The 20063-nt window shown below is 35.6% G+C and overlaps 1 protein-coding gene across 4 annotated transcripts in view; it reads left to right on the top strand.

The window, feature by feature from the left end:
- The window catches only part of LOC116268609 (neuropilin and tolloid-like protein 1), a 125063-nt gene that overhangs the window by 62156 nt on the left and 42844 nt on the right, over window positions 1–20063 (top strand). For 3 of the 4 annotated variants that reach the window (XM_031658911.1, XM_031658909.1, XM_031658910.1), the window contains exons 5-6: window positions 10989–11030; window positions 11145–11272. In XM_031658911.1, coding sequence (XP_031514771.1) covers window positions 10989–11030; window positions 11145–11272 — 170 coding nt within the window. The other variant, XM_031658912.1, reaches the window with a different exon arrangement.

The raw sequence follows: 20063 nt of genomic DNA, 5'->3' as shown, positions 1-20063 counted from the left end.
CAGTATGGGAATCTGGAGGTCGACTGCCTAATTCTGATTTCAAGCCCTACCACTTACAACTGTATTCTTAGGCTAGTTACTTAATGTCTCTGTGTTGTCTGTTTTCCTGAGCTATGAAACAAGCATAGCACTGTTATGTACCTCATATAATGTTAAGGAAGAAAGGATTTACTATATTTAAAGTAATTAGAATAATATCTAGTACATACTAATTACTGCAGTGGTATTTGCTATTTTCATGGATCTAACTAAATGAAAATAAATTAAGAATTAAAATGAGACAACAGAAAAAACTTAGTCATGTAGATATATCTCAAACTTGTATTCTTACTTTTCATTTGTGTAGACTATTTTAGAAATCTGGGTCTCATAAAAATTTGATTGACTTGTATTTTAGTTTGTATTACAGGAAAATTCTTGAAGATTATAGTGCAGTGCTTAAAAATATAAATTGATTCCAAAGTCAGCATTCTTTTTTGTAGCATAAGTACTAATTTCTATCAAAATACTGGATTTATTTTTCTACGGCCAATTAATAAATGGTTTGCAGTTAAATATTGGCGCTGCATGTTAGCTCATTAGATTTCTGAGGATAATTATGAAAAACACTGTAACACAACTTTAGTTTTTCCACATTTTATTTGTCATTTATTTGATAAAAGTGTAACACAGTCAAGACAATTTAAAAATTCTGATGAGTTATTCAAAGCCAATGCAAATAATAGAGATTGTTAGGTAACTTAGAAAACTAGTATAGATTTTATTTGATGCCACTTTCAGTGTGTACTTGTCAGTAAGAGGGAGAACGATAAGGATGAATGATACAATTCAAGATATCTGAGATTGTGGAAATTTGAGGAAAAGTATTGTTCTCTAAGACTATCCTGTTAGGTAGTTGAGCTGTGCATTGAAAATATCACAGTATCAAAGCTGATTTTATAATCAGAAGGTTTGTAAACATAGTTGTGTCACCTGGTCAGGAAATGACATATATTCATGACCTGTTCTGGGAATACCAGTGTATTCTGTGATATACTGGGCATACATGAGTTGTAAAAACCTAAACAAACAACATTCTTATCTCAGTTAAGGAAAATAAGACTCAGAAATATGAAATGATTAGTTCAAAGTTCTAGAGTCAGCACTGAAGCTGTTTAGGTCTTAAATCAAAACAAGTTGCATTTTTCTAAAGTTGTCAATTCCCTATTTCTTTCATTTATAAAATGAAGAGGCCTCTGATATGATTCAGTTATAATCTAATCAGTTAACAGTGGTTTCCAGAAAGTTCATCTGCAATGTGGCTAGCAGTATGAAATGTCATTGGATTATGAAATAAATGCATTGTGCAAGCCTGAGCTATTAAATTGTAATTTAGAGTTCTACTGGAAAAAGGTACCCATGATACAAACATGAGATTGGTTGGGCCAGACATTCTGCAGCTTTTTAGTCTCAAAACTCCTTTCCTCTCCTAAGAATTATTGAAGACCTCAAAGTGCTTGGCTTATTGGCTGTATCATTCAATATTTATTATATTAGCCATTTAAACTGAGAATATTTTAAATAGCTATTTATTAAGTAATGTACAAATTATGCCAATAAACCAATAAAGTGGTAAGATAAATAGCATATCATATTAAAACATAAATTAATATGAAGACATTAATGCATACTAAAATATTAATTGGAGGAATGGCATTAATTTACATTTTTTGCAAATCTAGTGTCAGGTTGACTATGCTGGATTATCACCCCTGCTTATGCATTAAATCTGTTATGATGTGTTGTTATGGTAGAAGTAGATGAAGAGAACCCAGTCTAACAGAGAGATGTAGTTGGAACAGGAAACAGTATCTTTTTTCTTTTTTCTTTTTTCTTTTTTTTTTTTTGAGATGGTGTTTCGCTCTGGTTGGCCAGGCTTGAGTGCAATGGCATGATCTCAGCTGACTGCAACCTCTGCCTCCTAGGTTCAAGCAGTTCTCCTGTCTCAGCCTCCCGAGTAGCTGGGATTACAGGCATATGCCCCCACACCTAATTTTGTATTTTTAGTAGAGATGAGGTGTCTCCAGTTCGTCAGGCTGGTCTTGAACTCCCAACCTCAGGTGATCTGCCTGCCTTGGCCTCCCAGAATGCTGGAATTAAAGACATGAGCCACTGCTCCCAGCCAGGAAAGAGTGTCTTAATAGGCTTTTCAGATACTGGTGATTATTCTTTTATACTGCACCAAAGCTCAAGTGATAGCTTCTTAAAGATTAGTTGCAACAGGGAATATGCAACTGTATTAATGAATTTCTTTGTATTCTGTTATATTAACATCTATTAGTGTATTTTCCTCTTAAAAGGGCTCTGTTCCACATGGATGCTTGTTTAACTTTGTGCATTATTTATTTGGCAGTTATTGGATTACTATTATGCAGAACTGCTAAATGTTGACACAAATCAAAAATCACATTTGTTCACATCAACAACAATCTCATTTAAAAAATTCTCTCAGTGCTGGGAAGCTGTCAAGTGCACTGTGGCAAATTCATCTCCTTCCCTTGAAGCTTGAATTTTATCACTGGCAACAAATATTGTCAGTTGTTTTTCTTAAAATCAACAGACTCGTTTTGTTCATTTTCAACAAGATGTCTGCCCAACATCCAAATCTAAATAACTGTAATATGTTTTTCAAGCAAAAATGATGCTCCACAAAAAAAAAATGGGTAGCTCACACAATTTGAATAACTACAAGGTGCTTTTTCTTGAGAAAAACAGGAAACAGTTCAGGCTGCAGCAAAAATACCTTATCCATGCCTCTTACAGAATATTAAAACATTTACTCTAGACTTCAGAATTTAAAACCATTGTTTTTAGTGCTTCATCATGATGATTTTAAGTAAACTTCCTTTTTGTTTTCCTACTGTGCAGTTGCATGACAGTGAATTATGCAGTGAATACTAGCTGCTAAGATTTGGTGCCACAGTCCTGATTCACTGCTAAGACACCAGCAGTTTTATCCACCACTGTTTTTGTGCCATCAATGCACATGTCAACCCAGATGTCCCAGCATAAACTGCAGGATTTGAAAGTTATCCAAAAATTTGAATATTTCAGCACTACCTCCATTTGTTGTCAAGCATTCACATAAAAGATGATCCTTGATCATTGGCCCATGCTGACATTGGGCGAGTTCAAGCAAAATAAGGAAGCCCAGCCAAGTCTGTATATCCATTCATTTTCTAGACAAAAGTGAAGTTCTCCAGACAAGGCATTAACTCTGTCTTCTTGTCTAAGCTGAAACTTTAATCAGCACGTTACTGCATGTTGGGAAGGTGGCAGTGTCTTGGTTTCTTTTACTGACTTTTCATCCAGTAGTCATTCAGCAGTGGCAGGTGTAAATGGCTTTATTAGCCTCCTGTGAGTTTCTCGACCAAGGCCTCACAATAACTGCGAGACATTTCAATGAGTTCACTATGTTGAGTTTGAAAAGTGATATTTGGCTTTTAAAGAACGAACGATGTCTATATTTAAAATACACTTTTTAAAATAATTCTTATTTGTCTCAATGCTTCCATCACATATTCAGAATAAAACCACTCAAAAATGCCTGTTTTTCTAAGTCCTAATAAAGTAAATTATTAACATCTATAAAGTGGATGAAAAGATAGATTTTCTCATATTTTCATTTTTATTTACAGGTTTGTTTGATTTTATTTGGAATAGAGTCTTCCCTTCCATAAGAAACCTGTTTGAAATGTCAGTTTCACCTTTTTTCATAATTTAGAAATAGATGGTGTGACCGTGATGGAGAGAGTGAGTCTTTTAATCTCCCCTTTCTAAGACAAATTTCCATCCTTCACGATAAGAAAAATATGGTATAACTATATTTTATTTAAGAGGAAATGTAAGTAAGCCCTGTATTGTTATATCTCTAGATAAAGTTTATTTATAAAAGTTTTCAAATTAGATAGATAAGTAAATAGATTTACAAAATAAAGCAGCAAACGTACTTAATTCTTGCTGTGCTTCCATGTAACCTTAATAAACACTTTGAAGTTTAAAAATAACATCATATTGGACAAAAATCAGTTACTGGGATTGTATTAAGAACTGAAAATAACCAGTAAGTGTCCAGTAAAATCACTGAGAACAAACTAAGCTAATCTCTGAAAATGTGCGTTATTTACACCCTAATCTTAGAATATTTGAAAATACAAGCACATACTTCATTAGTCATAGTAGTGTTAACGCCATGTCATGTAATATCTGGAAAACTCTTCCATATATTTTTGAGAAAATGATACTGCAAAAAGACAAATAGAATTTTAGTATTATTATGAAAATAGTGACCTTTGGATCTCAATAACGGAACGCTCCTGAGCTCATAGAATAATAGTTACAATAACATTTTAAAAACTTTAGTAATTTCACATAATTGAAGTATGTTACTTACTGAGGAAAAGTCAAATTGGAGTCCAGGAAAATGCTGTCTGTGCTCCACATACTCACTTATAAAGTGAAGCTGATGGAGTTTCACATTTCCAGTGTGTGGAAAAAAGACAGACCCTGTAGAAATATTTTAAAGATGACTGTAAGCACCCAGCCTGTGGGTAAAGTTAACTTTTGTCTGCATTTATTGGCCGAGCTCACTTCCATGGCCACGTACAATTGCAAGGGAGGCTGGAAAACAGAGTCTAGATGTGAGCCTAGAAACAAAAAGGGAGAGGTTTGTTCAACATGAGGCTGCTTTCTAATAGAGTGTCTAATGTGATGTATTTACTGTGAGAACCTGCGGATCGGAAAAGTGTTAAGTGTAAAGTCTTGCAATTACATCAACATATAATAAAATCAAGTTGGGATAAAGTAACTGTATTATTTATAGGAAGAGACGTGTTAAATTCAGTACTGAGTATGATCACCTAGTATGCCCAAGCACTGTTCTAGGTCCTGGATAGAGAGCGTCAAGAGATACCAAGTCCCTTATAGCACATTTTTAGCACCAGGGACCAGTTTTGTGGAAGACAGTTTTTCCATTTTCTGGGGTGGGGTATGGTTTCCAGATGATTCAAGTGCATTACATTTATTGTGCTCTTTTCCCATTATTATTGCATAGTAATATGTAATGAAATAATTATACAACTCACCATAATGTAGAATCGTTGGGAGCCCTGAGCCTGTTTTCTGCAACTAGATGGTTCCATCTGGGGGTTATGGGACATAGTGGTATTAGAAGTGTGTTGCTTATGTCCAGTCTACTCCATGATCTTGTTTCAGTTGCTGTCACTGCAGAAAACCTTGCTTCACAAAGATAGGATGTAGGAAATGGGAGGAGGCTTTTCAGTGTGTTCTGTGACAATCTCAGGATCTTCTGCCTTGACTTTAATCCAGAACGTATGGAGATTTGAAGTTGTCTCAAACACACTTTTAAGGCCACCGTCATTTGCAGTATCAGGCATTTGATCCTCTTCTAGCATGGCTAAAGTCCATTCACCTGGCTTATTTGCAAATGGGTCATGGATCTATTCCTTCCCAGTTCCGGGGACTTTTTTGGTTGGGAAATAATACTCAAGCTCTTCTGAAAGCAGAGATGGGTGCTCATGCACCAGCTGTGAGAAAGAAGGCCCTGACTCCATCTCTTTCAAAACTTCTGCTAACGTTTGAAAGATGTCAGAAATTCCATTGTTCACTCGTCACCCCCATAATTCCAGTTTGGCTTTGAATGCAGTCACTTGATTTGCTGACTTGAACACAGTTGTTCTCCCCTGAAGTGACAGATTGAGTTCGTTGAGCAGGTTGAATATGTCACACAAGTAAGCAAGTTTTGCAGCTCAATCTGTGTTACTGAAATGTGTTGCCAGGGATGACTATTTGTCTACAAGAAATCTCTGGAGTGGCTGTCTTAACTAAAAACCTCTGGCCAGTGATCTACATTGGGAAAGCCATCTCACTTCTGTGTATAAGAGAAGACGTGTGCTCAGCGTCCATCTCCTCAGAGCTGCACAAACATATGTGAGTTAAGGGCATGTACTTTAATGTGGTTGATAGTTTTAATCACATTCTGAAAAATATTAAGTACACATGACATTTTTTGTCTAGCCAACACAGCATTTCTGTGTGGATGACACAGTGCATAGACTCACATTCCCTACCTTTGACTGAGGTAGGGAAACCAGAAAACTGTCCCGTCATGACAGCCACTCCATTCGTGTGTATCCGGACCCAAAATGACTAATTCAGTTTTCCTAATATATAATCATTCAAAGACTTGAATAGTTCTCCAGCTGTGATGTTTGGCAATAAAAGTGCACATAACATATCCTCATGCACATCCTCCTGCAAATATACCATACGGAAGCAGATACTGTTGCCTCGTTGTCAGTATTGGTAGACTTGTCATCCCAGATTGCGTATCACGGTGACTCATTAATCCTAACAACTGTGCATCAGTATCTTCTGCCATTTCATCAGTTCATCTAGTTATGGTGCTGGCTGAAAGGAGCCATCTTTTGAACTGCAGCCTCTCCTAAGAGTTCATGACAGATGTCCTCAGCAGCAGGCAGGATCAACTCTTCACCAATAATAAAGGGATTCTTAGCTTTAGCAATGAAGCAAGCCACTAAGAATGATGCTGTCAGTGCAGACACATTTGTTGAAGTGATAGTTTTCAACAATTGCTACTGTTCATTATGTTTACGTTTTTTTCTTTTAAAAAACTAATGAAGGGTGCTTGGTCACTATGTGGCAAAACAGTTTTGAAGGTTTAATGGCTTCCTTGGATAACTGGTCGCCACACATTGTACAGAGAGGTCTTGGAGAATGTGAACCATCTGTTGCAGTGAACCTGTAATTTAAGTAGGACTCTTGGTATTCTCTTTAAGTGCAGCTTTCTTTTTGTTGGCAATCTTAGGGTCTTCTGCTGTCTAATCATTGGGTCTTTAACCCTTTTCAAAGAAGCTCTCTGATGACATTTGTTTTTTTAACTCGTTTTGGCTAGGCTTAGCTTGTGGGCTTACCAAAACTGTGACAGAGACAAGTGTGCAGTGTGGGAAAGAGGCATGGATGGAAGTATTAAATAAAATAATGTGTGTCATGTGTGTGCCACATGCAGACTAAAATAAGTGGCAGATTTTGATTTAAAACCTGCCCCCAGATGCAGCTGTACAACTGAAGTACATCAACTCACTTGCTACTATAAAGCCTGCCACCAGATGCTGCTTGTTACTTGCCACTCAGAGATAGGGTTTTGATATGTGTCTGGAAGTGATTGAATTATTATGGTGCAGTCAAACTTCTTTGCTAATGAATTTGCTACTGTTAATTTGTTAATTTGCTAAGGTTAATTTGTATTTCCGGCTGCTCCCAGTGCTACCGTCACCACCCCAGATCATCAGGCATTAGATTCTCATAGGGAGCATGCACCCTAGATCCCTCGCACGCACAGTTCACAATAGGGTTGAAACTCCTATGAGAATCTAATGCTGCCGCTGACCTGTCAGGAGGAGGAGCTCAGGTGGTGACATGAGCAATGGGAAGCTGCTGTAAATACAGTTGATGCTTCCTTTGCTATCCTGCCTCTGCTCATCTCCTGCTGTGTGTACCGCAGCTGGATGGGGAACCCTTCCTTACAGAGCTTCTTGATTATGGAGCAGTGGAAGTAGACAGTTAGTAACAAATTAAACAGACAAATAGTTAAATAATTGTAAATTGTAATAATGTGAGGGAAGCAAAATTAGGGACAGTGCTGTTTTAGAGAGGATTGTCAAGGAAGGCGTTTCTGAGAACATAATATTTGAGCCCAAAACCAAAGAATGAGAAAGATTCAATTCTCCAAAGCCAGGAGAAAGGTATTGCAGAGAGACAAAAGAACAAGTTCCTGGTACAGAGGATAGGAACAGCCTGGGGTGTTTGAGAAATAGGTGAATGTGATCAGAAAGAAGAGAGTGGAACCAGCAGCATGGAGCCAGGGACCAAGGGCAAGAACTTACAGGGCGTTAAGATGCATTATAAAGATTGATGGTCTTACTCTAAGGAAAGTGGAAAATCAGGAGAGTTCCATGTGTAATAGTTTATTTGATTTACATGTGTAATAGTTTATTTAGGTTGCTAAGTAGAGAACAGACTTGAGGGATAGATCCAGAGTAGAAGACTCGTTACCAAGTCCAACTTTGTCGTGCATCTGCCTAATAATTCATGTCCTCACCCACAAACAACCTTGGCCAATCAGTCTTCATAATCTTAAGTTGAATTTAGGCTGTTTTAAAAAAAGAGTATTGTTTATTGGGTTGTTTTTGCAGGTCATATGGCCCATCTATTATTGTGATATTAATATAAATGGAATTGCAAAAACAGTTTTTTCTAAAGTTTTGTTTTTTAAACTATCAGTGCTATCACTGTTCATACAAAAACAAAAATAAATTTTCAGTTCCCAGAACTGGCATTTCTCTCAGCATTGCCTGGAATGAGTTATAAAAATGACAAATATTAGCCTTCAAACTAGAAAACAGAGTATCAACTACATTCCACAAAAATTGTAGAAACAGGCACGTAAGGCTGAAATACTCTAATCAAGGAGGAGATAATGAGTATTAATTATGAATATAATTAAGCATTATTCTTAATAAGAACGATATAATGAATAACAAAAAGTCTAGATAAGAGGTCATCAAGGTTGATGGAAAAATAAGGAAGATACGGGGGACCTTGTCAATACCAATGAAACTGCTTGATGGAAATAACCAATTTTAGCAGTGTTATGCAAAACATAGCTTTTATTGCACAGTAGGTGTTAAATATGTATTTATTGAAATAATAGCTATATATCTATTGAGTTAGATGAAGAAACAAATTTCTACCAGGAAGTGTCTTGGTCCAAATGATCTGTGATGTCCTCATTTTTTAAATGGAAATTGCTTACAGTTTCTTTTTTTCCTTTTTTTCTAAAAAGATTTTTTAAATCTGTTTTCAAAACAGCTTTGCAAAGGAATCTGTAACTTGTTTCAAAATTTATTAACACTTTCTAATAGTGTCTGTAATAAAATAAGTCTAAATAGCTCATGCGATCAGATTGTGTAGTATGGCCAATCCAGGCCTCTCAGTTTCAACAGATCAGTTCACATAACTGTTTGACAAAGCAAGAAACAGCAACAAAAACAAAATGTTTAATAACGATAACTAAACTAACAATCAGCCTGTAGTTACAGGTTTTGCATGTCCAGGCACACAGACATACAAAGAAATACACTTAAATACACACATGCATATTAGCACACATAGTCTTAATATCCAGAACTAACCTCTTACAGAAAGAATGCTGCTTTTTATATTGCAGTCCTGAATTGTTGTTGAGCAATGTCTCATCAAATATTTCTAACTCTAAAAGGTTTAAACTTAGAGCTGATGCCATGGTAGTATAAGAACAAATACATTTCCCAATCATCTTTTAATTGTATGCCACGTTCCTTTAACATATAGTCATCGATGCCTTCACTCACTCATAAGTCAAAGAAACCTCAACTCAAAGTGACAAGGGCTACAAGGGCGTGTATTATTTCAAAAAGCGAAAAGCCCAATTTCAGGTAGTCAGGAAGAATAATAAGTTCAAGAGATCACCATGGTAGCTGTAATTAATAACAATATATCCTGTAATCTACTGGAAAATTGCCAGAATGTAGACTTTAAGTGTTCTCACTATGCAAGAAAATGATAGCTACATGAGGTAAGACATGTGAATTATCTTTATTTAGCCATTTGACAATGTACACACATACCAGAACATCACATACCAAAATATCACATTGTACACCATAAATGTAAACAATTTTTACTTATCAAATGGAAAAAAACAGTATAAATCTTGGAGAAATGCAACTCCAGAATAAGTTACTCTATAAATATATACAATGACTATGCACTTGTAATAATTTAAAATTTAAAATTTTTTAAAAATAGGAATTTATGTGTATCAAATAAGGTAATACAGTGTCTCAGTGACATCATTAATGATTCATGGTTCTACACACTTTCATTGTGCTCATCATCACAATTAGCCTTTTCTTATATTAACACCTTCAACATTGAAAGTTGGCTAATGCGTGATTCCACGACATCCGATACAAGCATGACTGCAATAAGAGCCAGAACAATGGTATATACCTTGTCTCTATTACGAGGAAGACTTTCTCAGAAGCTTTCTAAAAGGCTCATCTTGATATTTCATTGACTGTATACCTGCCTCAGAATCAGTTCCAGAAATGAGAATGAGACCACCAGTTTGCCTTTTTACCGTTAGAAAACGTCTTAGACTCATGAAACAGCAGGCCTTCCCTGAAATACGTAAATAAGCAGAGGACAGGTGGCTAAGCCTGGGCTTGACTGCGAGGAAGATGAGGAGAGTGGGTGTCGAGTTGACAAACTAGAATACTGAGGAATGCTTTGAAAGTTAGCGTAGTATGAAATGTTGCAGAGAAAGATTTGATGAAAACAGGATTGTTCAGTCAGCCAAAGGAGAGGAGTTCTAGATTTTACATTTTAATTTGTGCTTCAGATATTCTAGTTAAAAACTGTGTTACTACACTTTACAGAATGTTTTGAATCAGCAAAGAGGATAGTATCTAGAACACAGGGAAATTGCCCCAAACCTTGAATTACTGATGGATACCTTTTACAAGAACATCTATTCTCCTGTTATGAAGGATAGATCATATAATTAATTTAATCATTCCACCTATGGAGTTATAGGTAATGAGTAAGATTTTTGTCTGATAATTAGAGGCAGGAGTGGCATTAGAAAAACAAATTTTGTGTTTTTTGTATTGAGAAAAAAACCTTGTAGTAATACTAAATTAACATTTCAGTCCCAACATCATTATGCACTTTTTATTTAATCATTTACTCTCCCCTAATGTGTTTTTAAAGGCAGATTTCTGGATAATTTAATGATGTATAACTTAAAATCAATGTTAAGTAATAAATGTAGAATGGGACTAATTGTCTTTTTCTCAATTTTTAAGATCCTGACTTTAAGGACCTTGGAGCTTTGAAACCATTACCAGGTTGGTAAAATAGATATTTCATACTGTTCAGAAGACTTTACTTTCTGCTATGAAATACACTTTTGGTTTATTATTCAAGATCCATTTTTGTGTGTTTGGCATTTTGTTATTTAGCGTGTGAGTTTGAGATGGGCGGTTCCGAAGGAATTGTGGAGTCTGTACAAATTATGAAGGAAGGCAAAGCTACTGCTAGCGAGGCTGTTGATTGCAAGTGGTACATCCGAGCGCCTCCACGGTCCAAGGTCAGTCTTAAGATGAAACCCACACTTGACAGCTGACGTGAGAAGTGTCTATAACGTGCATTGCTTTGAAACAACTGGACATGTCTAATACATTTCAGAGTGCAGTCATCATAGGTTATGATTTCATTTTGATTTTTGAGATGTAACTTGTCTTCTCTTGACCAATCTAAATTTGATGTCATAAATAGCAGTCTAGAGAGTGAGCTGAATAAATTATTTGATAACCTAGACAAGAGACTTTAAGGTAAGTCAGCCTCTCTGAAACGTGGATTGAAATGGTATGGAAGAGCCGTGGTTCTAACTATAATCACACTTATGCTCTTATTGTCAATATCTGCAGTTGGTTGATTTTGTAAACGAAAATTATATCTGTAGAGGTTTTTCTGGGGCCTACAAAATCATTAATACCTGGCATGTAAAATACAAGTGTGGCAAGGGCTGGCAGCAATGGTAACAGGGCCTGGGAGATCCTGTGCCCATTTGAAGGAGACAGGCATGACTTAGCTGCCTGTGAAGCTCCGTGTGGTGCTGTTATGAGAAAATGTGGGTCCAGCGTTATCAAGCCCTGCATTGTTTCTCATAACTTGCCAGAAATCTAGGTTTTATGTTAATCACCCTGATTTTTGAGGGTTGGCAATACATTGTAAAAATTAAAAGTGTTACATGAATTAAGCTAAGTCTATTGTGGGTTAGATTTTGACACAGACCCCCATTTTGGAAACATTTCCATGGAGCAACTATGTTGATTCTGTTTATGGAAACATCTTCCAAAATACAGAGGATGAGTCATTTTGTGCCAGCAGGTGTCATAGAACTAAGGTGTTATTTGTTCATTCTCCTGCTTTTGTTTTTATTCCTCAGTTACAAAGTTGTAAGAAAAAATATTGACTTACTAGATTTGTAGTCATTTATTTATTGAGGCTGAAACTGTATGTTATTTAATTAATTGATTTGGTGACTCAATAAATTCTCAAGCCCTCTGCTGGAGACATGAAAAAGCAGGCCAGGCCCTGTTCTCAGGTGTTTCTGTTTAGCTCTTAGACAAATATGTAACAGAATAATCTAAGCAGTAAGGTTAGATCATTGGGGTATTTGTAAGGTATAACAGAGAGAGAGAAAAGACCCCTTACACCAGGTAGGGTAAGTCAGTGGTAGACTCGCACAGCTGTCAGTATCCTGGTGAATCTTCATGAGAAGTATTGTGTCCGGTAGACAAGGTGAGAAGGCTCTCCAGGCAGAGGGAATAACATTTATAAAGTCATGGAATCATAAAAGAGAAGAGAGTATGCTTTTTCAGGATTTAATGTAATTGCACGTGACCAAATGAAAGCGTGGATAGGGAGGTGGTGTCGATTTTTCAAGCTGAAGTGTTCTCCAGGCCTCTCTAAAGAACTCAGCCTTCATCCTGAGTGCTTCAGTGACATGGAAAAACGAAGCAGAAAAGTGATATGACCGGGTTTGCATGTTAGGAAAATTGGTTTTTCCTGCAACGAAGAGACAGAGGAGTCAGCACTGCAAGCGGAAGACCAAGTGGGAAGCTGTGGTGGTAATCCCAGTGTTGGAAATTAGGCCACGGTGGTCCAACGTGAGGGAAATGTTAGAGAGACATAAGATAGAATTTGGTGACTGGATATTTAGGCTGAGGGGAAAAGAAGAGCCACTTTTTTTGTTTGTTTGCTTTTGTTTTTGTTTTGTTTTTGAGACGGAGTCTCATTCTGTCTCCCAGGCTGGAGTGCAGTGGTGCGATCTCGGCTCACTGCCACCTCTACCTCCCACCTCAAGCAATTCTCTTGCTTCAGGAATTACAGGCGTGCACCACCACACCTGGCTAATTTTTTTTTTTTTGTATGTTTATTAGAGACGGGGTTTCGCCATGTTGACCAGGCTGGTCTCGAACTCTTGATCTCAGGTGATCTGCCCGCCTTGGCCTCCCAAAGTGCTAGGATTATAGGAGTGAGTCACTGCACCCAGCGAAGAACCTCTTTTGAGGGCACTGGTATTTCTTCACTTGATTTTTTCTTGCATATGTCTCTAGGGTTCGCATATAAAATGGAAATGTGGCACCTTTCCCCCAACTTTCGGTTTTTCTGCTTTGTTTCTCCGTATGTCACTGAAGCACTCAGGATGAAGGCTGAGTTCTTTAGAGAGGCCTGGAGAACACTTTAGCTTAAAGAATCGACACCACCTCCCATCCACACTTTCATTTGGTCACGTGCAATTGCATTAAATCCTGAAAAAGCATACTCTCTTCTCTTTTATGATTCCATGACTTTATAGATGTTATTCCCTCTGCCTGGAGAGCCTTCTCACCTTGTCTACCGCACACAATATTTCTCATGAAGATTCACCAGGATACTGACAGCTGTGCGAGTCTACCATTGATTTACCCTATCTGGTGTAAGGAGATTTCAGAGATCACGCTCCAGCTTCCAGCTTTGATGCTTGCATTTCTCTTTGCCTCTGAACAAATCTTAGAGAAAGTTAATTGCATTATGAAGAAAGACAGTTATTTTTCTTCTATTTTTTAAGTCCAAAGCCTTTGCTCACATAAAACCATAAACACCCACTACCTATATTACCAGAGAGCTAGGTTGCAGCTTATTATGCTGTTTTCATAAGACGTGGATTGACGTGCAAGGGCTATTTGTTTTTCTTAAACTCTACGAATGGAAAATTTTTAAAGACTTTTTTAAAAACAGGATTATATGTGCCCCCAGCTTACTGTCATAACCAGGACGTTTGTCACTACAGTCTTAAGGAGAAGGTTTTCATGACAGTGTAAATGCACACCCTTTTTTTCCAGCTGGTAAATAGACTGTCTTTTGTACAATTCCAGAGCAACAATAACCGATGTACCTGTCTGTTACAGAATGTGGCATTCTGTGACCCAAAGGGAAAGCTGCCTGCAGAGCTGGACAAAGATGGCTCTATTGTAACAGGCTTTCTCTGTTAAATTAAAGGTTAGAGGATGGGAAGTGGCTTTGAATACTGTGGAGAAAAGCAAGGACTGGAGATTACTGCCTATGTGGACTTTCTATTTTTATAGAGTTCCTAGCAGCTTATGAGAATAGACTATCAAAGCGCAAGTTAAACTTGAAATGGCTTGTGGCGAATATTTGAATGACACCTGGTGACTGAACCATATTGCACAAGGAAGGGGCCGAATAGCTTACTTGACTGTATTAAAATGTATACACATTATTTACGACTTCTCCAGCTTTTGACAAACAGAAAATATAATATCTGATGTCTCCTTTACTAAAGAGTATTAATCTAGATGGTCCCGTTTAATTAGAATGTGATTAATCTAGATTTCTTAGAATTTGGAAAACCAGAGGCAGAAAGAACCTTGTTACTGACTACGTCATTTAAAAGATGAATAAACTGAGTCAGATAATGAAATTCAATGTGAGTTGACAAAGGAGTGTAGACATACGCCTCTCTGAGCAAATACTATGGCCTCCAATTCAGAATCTGGTCTGGAAAATAGCCACCAGAATGAAATGATGGGAGACCAAATCATGGTAACTATTAATTTCATGAAGCCTGGACCGTATTTATCTCCAGATACCCAGTGCCAAGCACAATGCCTGTGATTCAATTAAAACTCATGGAATAAATAAACTGATTATTTCTTTTTTTAAAAAAGGATATGGTACCAATCTTCAAACATTTGAAGGACTGTCACATGAAACAGGAATAAAACTTAATCTGCAGGAGTAACACTTTTAAGTACCACCATTTATTTGAAAGTTTGAAACTAAAGAAATAGCTTTTAATGTAACACAGAGAAGCCTTTTATTTTAATAACAGACATTGAATGAGATTTCACCAGAGGAATCCAAGCAGAGGCTGGCAGAGATTTTGAATAATAGTTAAAAGTCAAGTAATATTTTGGCACAGATAACATGAAAGTCATCTGAAAACCAAATTTAATGAATCTATGATAAGTGACTTGCCCAAATATTTGGCTAGTTAGCAACAGAGCTGGAGCAAGGTTAACATCTCCCAATTCCTGGCCTAGTTTGCTCTCACAAAACCACATTCTTTGAGGAAATGATCAAGGTTTTTAAAAATTAATTTTAAACTATTTTTAAAATTTATTTTTAATTGACAAATAATGCTTGTTTATATTTATGGGCTATGGTGTGATGTTTCCATCATGGAATGATTAAATCAAGCTAATTAACCAATCTGTCTTCATATTCTTATCATTTGCTAGGACAGGATAAGGGACAGAGTCAAAATATGTATAAAATACATAAATGAAGGTAATTTAATGTTTAATGTTTTTGGATAATAAAACTCTAGCTTATACAGTTTACTCATTATTTCATATTTAAAGTTGACTCAGTTTGTTGTTAACTAATTCAAAAATATTTTCAGTCAAATTAAAATAAAAAATATAAACACTTGACAAATACAGTAAGTATCTTACACTAAAATTGTGATAAAGGTGTTAAAGTTACTTATCTAATGAACATAAATTTCCAGCTCCAGTTCCTGGGATTGTGAATATGATAAATTTGCCTTTGTGATTAAGGTTACCAGTCAGGTGACTTTGGGTTAATCAAAAGGTTGATTATCCAGGTGAGCGTAATCTAACCACACGAGCCCTTTAAAAGTGGAGCAGATTCTTTGGATGTGAATGAAAGGGGAAGTAAGAGAATCAAGGGACTGAGAAATGTGTTCTAGGAGTGAGGGTGACCCCAGTAAGCATTCCTCAAAAAAATAGAGAAGTTGGTCCCAGAACTGTGAGAAACTGGATTTTCACCCTCAACTGCCCTCGCCAAAGAACCCAGTACTTCTTACCTATAGAACTATTAATAGTAGATAGTAAATGGGTGTTATTTTAAGCTGCTAAAATTGTGGTGATTTGTTATGGAGCAATAGCATATTAATACAATAAACCAAGTGTAGTAACTGTAATTGATAAAAAGATAGGCATTAAGAGTTCTGAAGACTGAGCCTGCTTTTATCTCCAAAATGTGAGAATAAAATTTGACAAACAAAGTAAAAATTTTAAATAGGAAGGTAAATACCACAAAAATTGTACAGTTCAAGTTTTTTAAAATAAAATGTCATTTTTATACTCTCATCTTTCGACAGCTACTCAAGTGGACTTTAAGTATTTTGGTACTTGTTCATATATGCCAGAAAATTATTTTTATTGTTATATCAGGAATTGTTGTGCTGTGCACGTATGTGTGTGTGTGCTTGTGTGTTAATATTTTATAAAGCATTAAGATGTTTTGGTTCCTTATCCAAAAATAAAGGGAGTACTGATGCCCTCCAATTGGAATATTCTGCATAAGTTTATAAACCTGACATGTCTGGGCAATAATAAAACAGAAAATGCAGAAATCCTGGGCTGCATGCTTTGTAGAATATGATTTTATTTATAAAAGTGTCTAGTAGTATTGAAACCATGTACGGCGTTTCTCAGACTGTGACAGATTTAATTTTTACTTATTATGGAGAAAACTTCTGGCAAGTCATAAATAATTGCCTCAAATAATGTCTATTTTCTGTATATCATTTTGATATGAGGGGAGGGACCTGGTTGAGCAGTTGGTATTAAATTCTGTTTGTGAATATATTACTTAGTAAATTGTTAGCGAGATTTATTTGCTTTGCATATAAAAAGGGGTTCTGCTTTCCATGTGACTTGAAAAATAGATATTACTAGAAATTATGTATATGTTGTGAAGTTTTCCGTGTCCTGGTCAATAAATTATCTTGTCAGCTCCAACTCTTTATGATTGATTTAAAAGAATGCATCAAAATGATTCACTGAGAAGAGATGATAATCTGTTTTACTAGTGTTATATATTACTCTGTTTATCATTTTCTCTTTTTTTTTCAGTAAGTGACTAACGTACTTTCTGTAGTTTGCTACATTAAATAATTCTTTCTGTTAGCATTATTATGGTACAAGATTTAAGCTAATGAGATAGTCATTCAAATCACAATATATAGAGAGATTTTATATGGCATATGCTAGTGTTAGCATGGGAAAGCGTGATCACTTCCTCTGGCTAATGGAATTTGGCTTTTGTACTGACAGCTCTGGACCCAGTAAAGTATATTCTCTTTTTCTATATGATAAAAAAATCATTGCTGTCACTAGATCTTAGGTAAGCACTATTGAATGCTTCAGAAGTGATTACTTGGAATCTAGTGACTGCAATGATTCACTTACTCTCTAATTAGTGTTCTATTTAATAAGAAGGTCCTTTAAATATAGAAGATATAGAAGATACTTAGGTAGCAGTGATTGCACTTCATGTACAAATGCAAGACCATCACCTCATACGGAAAATATAGAACTGTCAAATGAAAAAAATATAAGGCCCATATGCAAACTGACTTTCTAACTGTAGCAATATTCTTATTAAAATATTTCTGTTTTTAAAGAATTTAAAACAGCCATTTATTTTTGAGGGACACATTTATTTTCTATAAATTTTATTTATAACTTGATAGTCAACATCTTTTCTAGCTCATTAGGAAACGTGAATAGTTTTGATTTGCTTTCTTATTTTATTACTCATTTTATTTTAGCTTGTTTTCTTTAAAAATATAACTTTCTTTCTGGGCTATAAGTCTGTGAGCATTTAAAAACATTACATAAGGCTGCATAGTGTGATGAGTGTCCAACTGTTAGGCAGATCTGACTTCAGTACCAGTCCGTTACTTAAGTGACATTACTATGTCACTCTGAGAAAGTTACTTAATTTTTGTAAACTTCAGTTCTCTTCATCTTAAATGATTATAACAAGTATCTATTGTTGAGAGATTTGAAATGATGCATTAGCTGTGTCTTAAGCTATCGTCAATATAACACACAAACTTTCTTTTCCTAACAATGAAATAGTATTTTAAGGTGTGTTTCTACATGACATGCAGTGTTAGAAATTTTAAGTAATTGTTGAAACGCGTTGAGCCACTGAAACATTTCAACTTGAAAACATCAGGTGGTCTAATAGCTTTTTTGTGTTAGCCAAGCAATTATTTAAAGATTTTTCCTCCTGTGGGCTTAATACTTGGTTTTTATAACTTTGTAAGGCTATTGGGAGAGATGCGTCATTTCGTATTACACTTCAAAGGAGTGGAAAGCACTCTTTACTTACCCTAATCTGTGTTCTCCTGCTTATGACAATGTTTACTTCTAATTATAATTGCATCTTTTTTGAGAGCTGATAAACTTGTTTAATTTATTGCATAGTATTTTAGAGTATAAGTACATACTTGAATTTTTGTTCCATTTAACCATTTTGTATAATACTTAGATTTTACTTTTTATTTTTACAGTGTTTTCAGTTTCTTTCCTTTTAGTCAGAACGGGGCAGTGTGACCTGATGAAAAGAACCTTAAAACCAGAGTTGGAAATTCTAATCCTCTTTAAGGTTCCCACATTAATTCACTTATGGTCCTGAAGCAAGTTATTTTTTTTCTTCTTTGCTTCAGCTTTCTAATAAAGGTCATCTGGAAAAAAAAAAATCTTTTTTTAAGTCATGTTAACATTTAAAAAACAAACGAGTTAGTATAAACTTGGAAGTCTCACATTTTTAGATGCATATATACCTTCTTAAACTGATATTTCTGAAATTCTCGAATAATTTTAGAAATGAAATATGTGTTGGGAGGAGAAATCACAGATGGACTGCATGAGTAATATCTGAGTTTTAGATAAAATAAAACAAAGGAATAACCTGGGCATACCGAAAATGAAGGCCTCATTGGGGCATGTGTCTCTTATAAGGCTGTGGCAATGGCCCGTAATTTAAATCAGCATCAAAGTATTTGGAAATTTTAGAATAACTTCCAACTTCAATGCGACAAATTGCTCATATATGAAAATCGTCCTGCCTTGCAAAGCATAATTCAACTCAGGTGCTTTCCGCTGTTGTTCCGTTTGATTCATTTGTCCACATTTCTCTGATTTTGTTCTTTCTCATCAAATTGTGTCTGTATTTCCTCATTTAGAACTTCACATTCTATTTTCAGAGTCTTACAAGTCTGCGACATTTTGTCTTATCCTTTTATGTCATAATTTAGATCTATATTATACCTTGTTTTGAGAATGATTGCATATCATTTCCACTGTATGTAATAAAATAAGACTATACTATGTCATTATCCTTATTTATAATACTTAAATGTCTGTCATATAGGCGCATAATAAATATGAATGCTGAACAAAGGAATTCAATAAAGAAAATGGAACTTCCAGTTAGTTAATCATTCAGAAACATTTCTGGAGTGTTTACTCTGTGTAAAATATGTATTAATGCTTAGAATACAAAAATGTATACCACTGCTTCAGCTTTTCGGGAACACAAGTTTATTAGAAGGGACCTGTAACCTAGAACTATGGCTTTAAATATGTTCAAAATCACATAGAGGCTACAGAGGTTATGTCTGCTGTGATGGGGGAGTGGGAGCAGTGAAAACCTTTCCTTGGATGTGCAACCGTTGAACTAACTCTTGACAAATCAAGAAGAGGTTCCTAGACAGAAGATGGAGAATGACAACTTCATGTGAAGCTAATGTCATGTTCATAAAGGGTGTCTTTTTTGAGAATGGTTACAATGTTAGAGATAAGAAGGATGTAAATTTGCTAGTTGATGTTTTTAGACTTTTTAAAAATTATACACGAGTTACAAATTTTAGCTAAAAGACTGTGATTATTAGATTTGTTTGTTAGAAATATAACTTTGGCTAGAGTAAACTAGTTTTATTAGAGTAAACTTTGGGGTTGTAAGGAGAATCTGCATCTTGCAACCAT

The sequence above is a fragment of the Papio anubis genome, chromosome 19 (assembly GCF_008728515.1).
Source record: "Papio anubis isolate 15944 chromosome 19, Panubis1.0, whole genome shotgun sequence".
NCBI lineage: Eukaryota > Metazoa > Chordata > Mammalia > Primates > Cercopithecidae > Papio > Papio anubis.
Note: the sequence above shows the minus strand (reverse complement) of the source record. Positions and strands in the feature narration are given on the sequence as shown.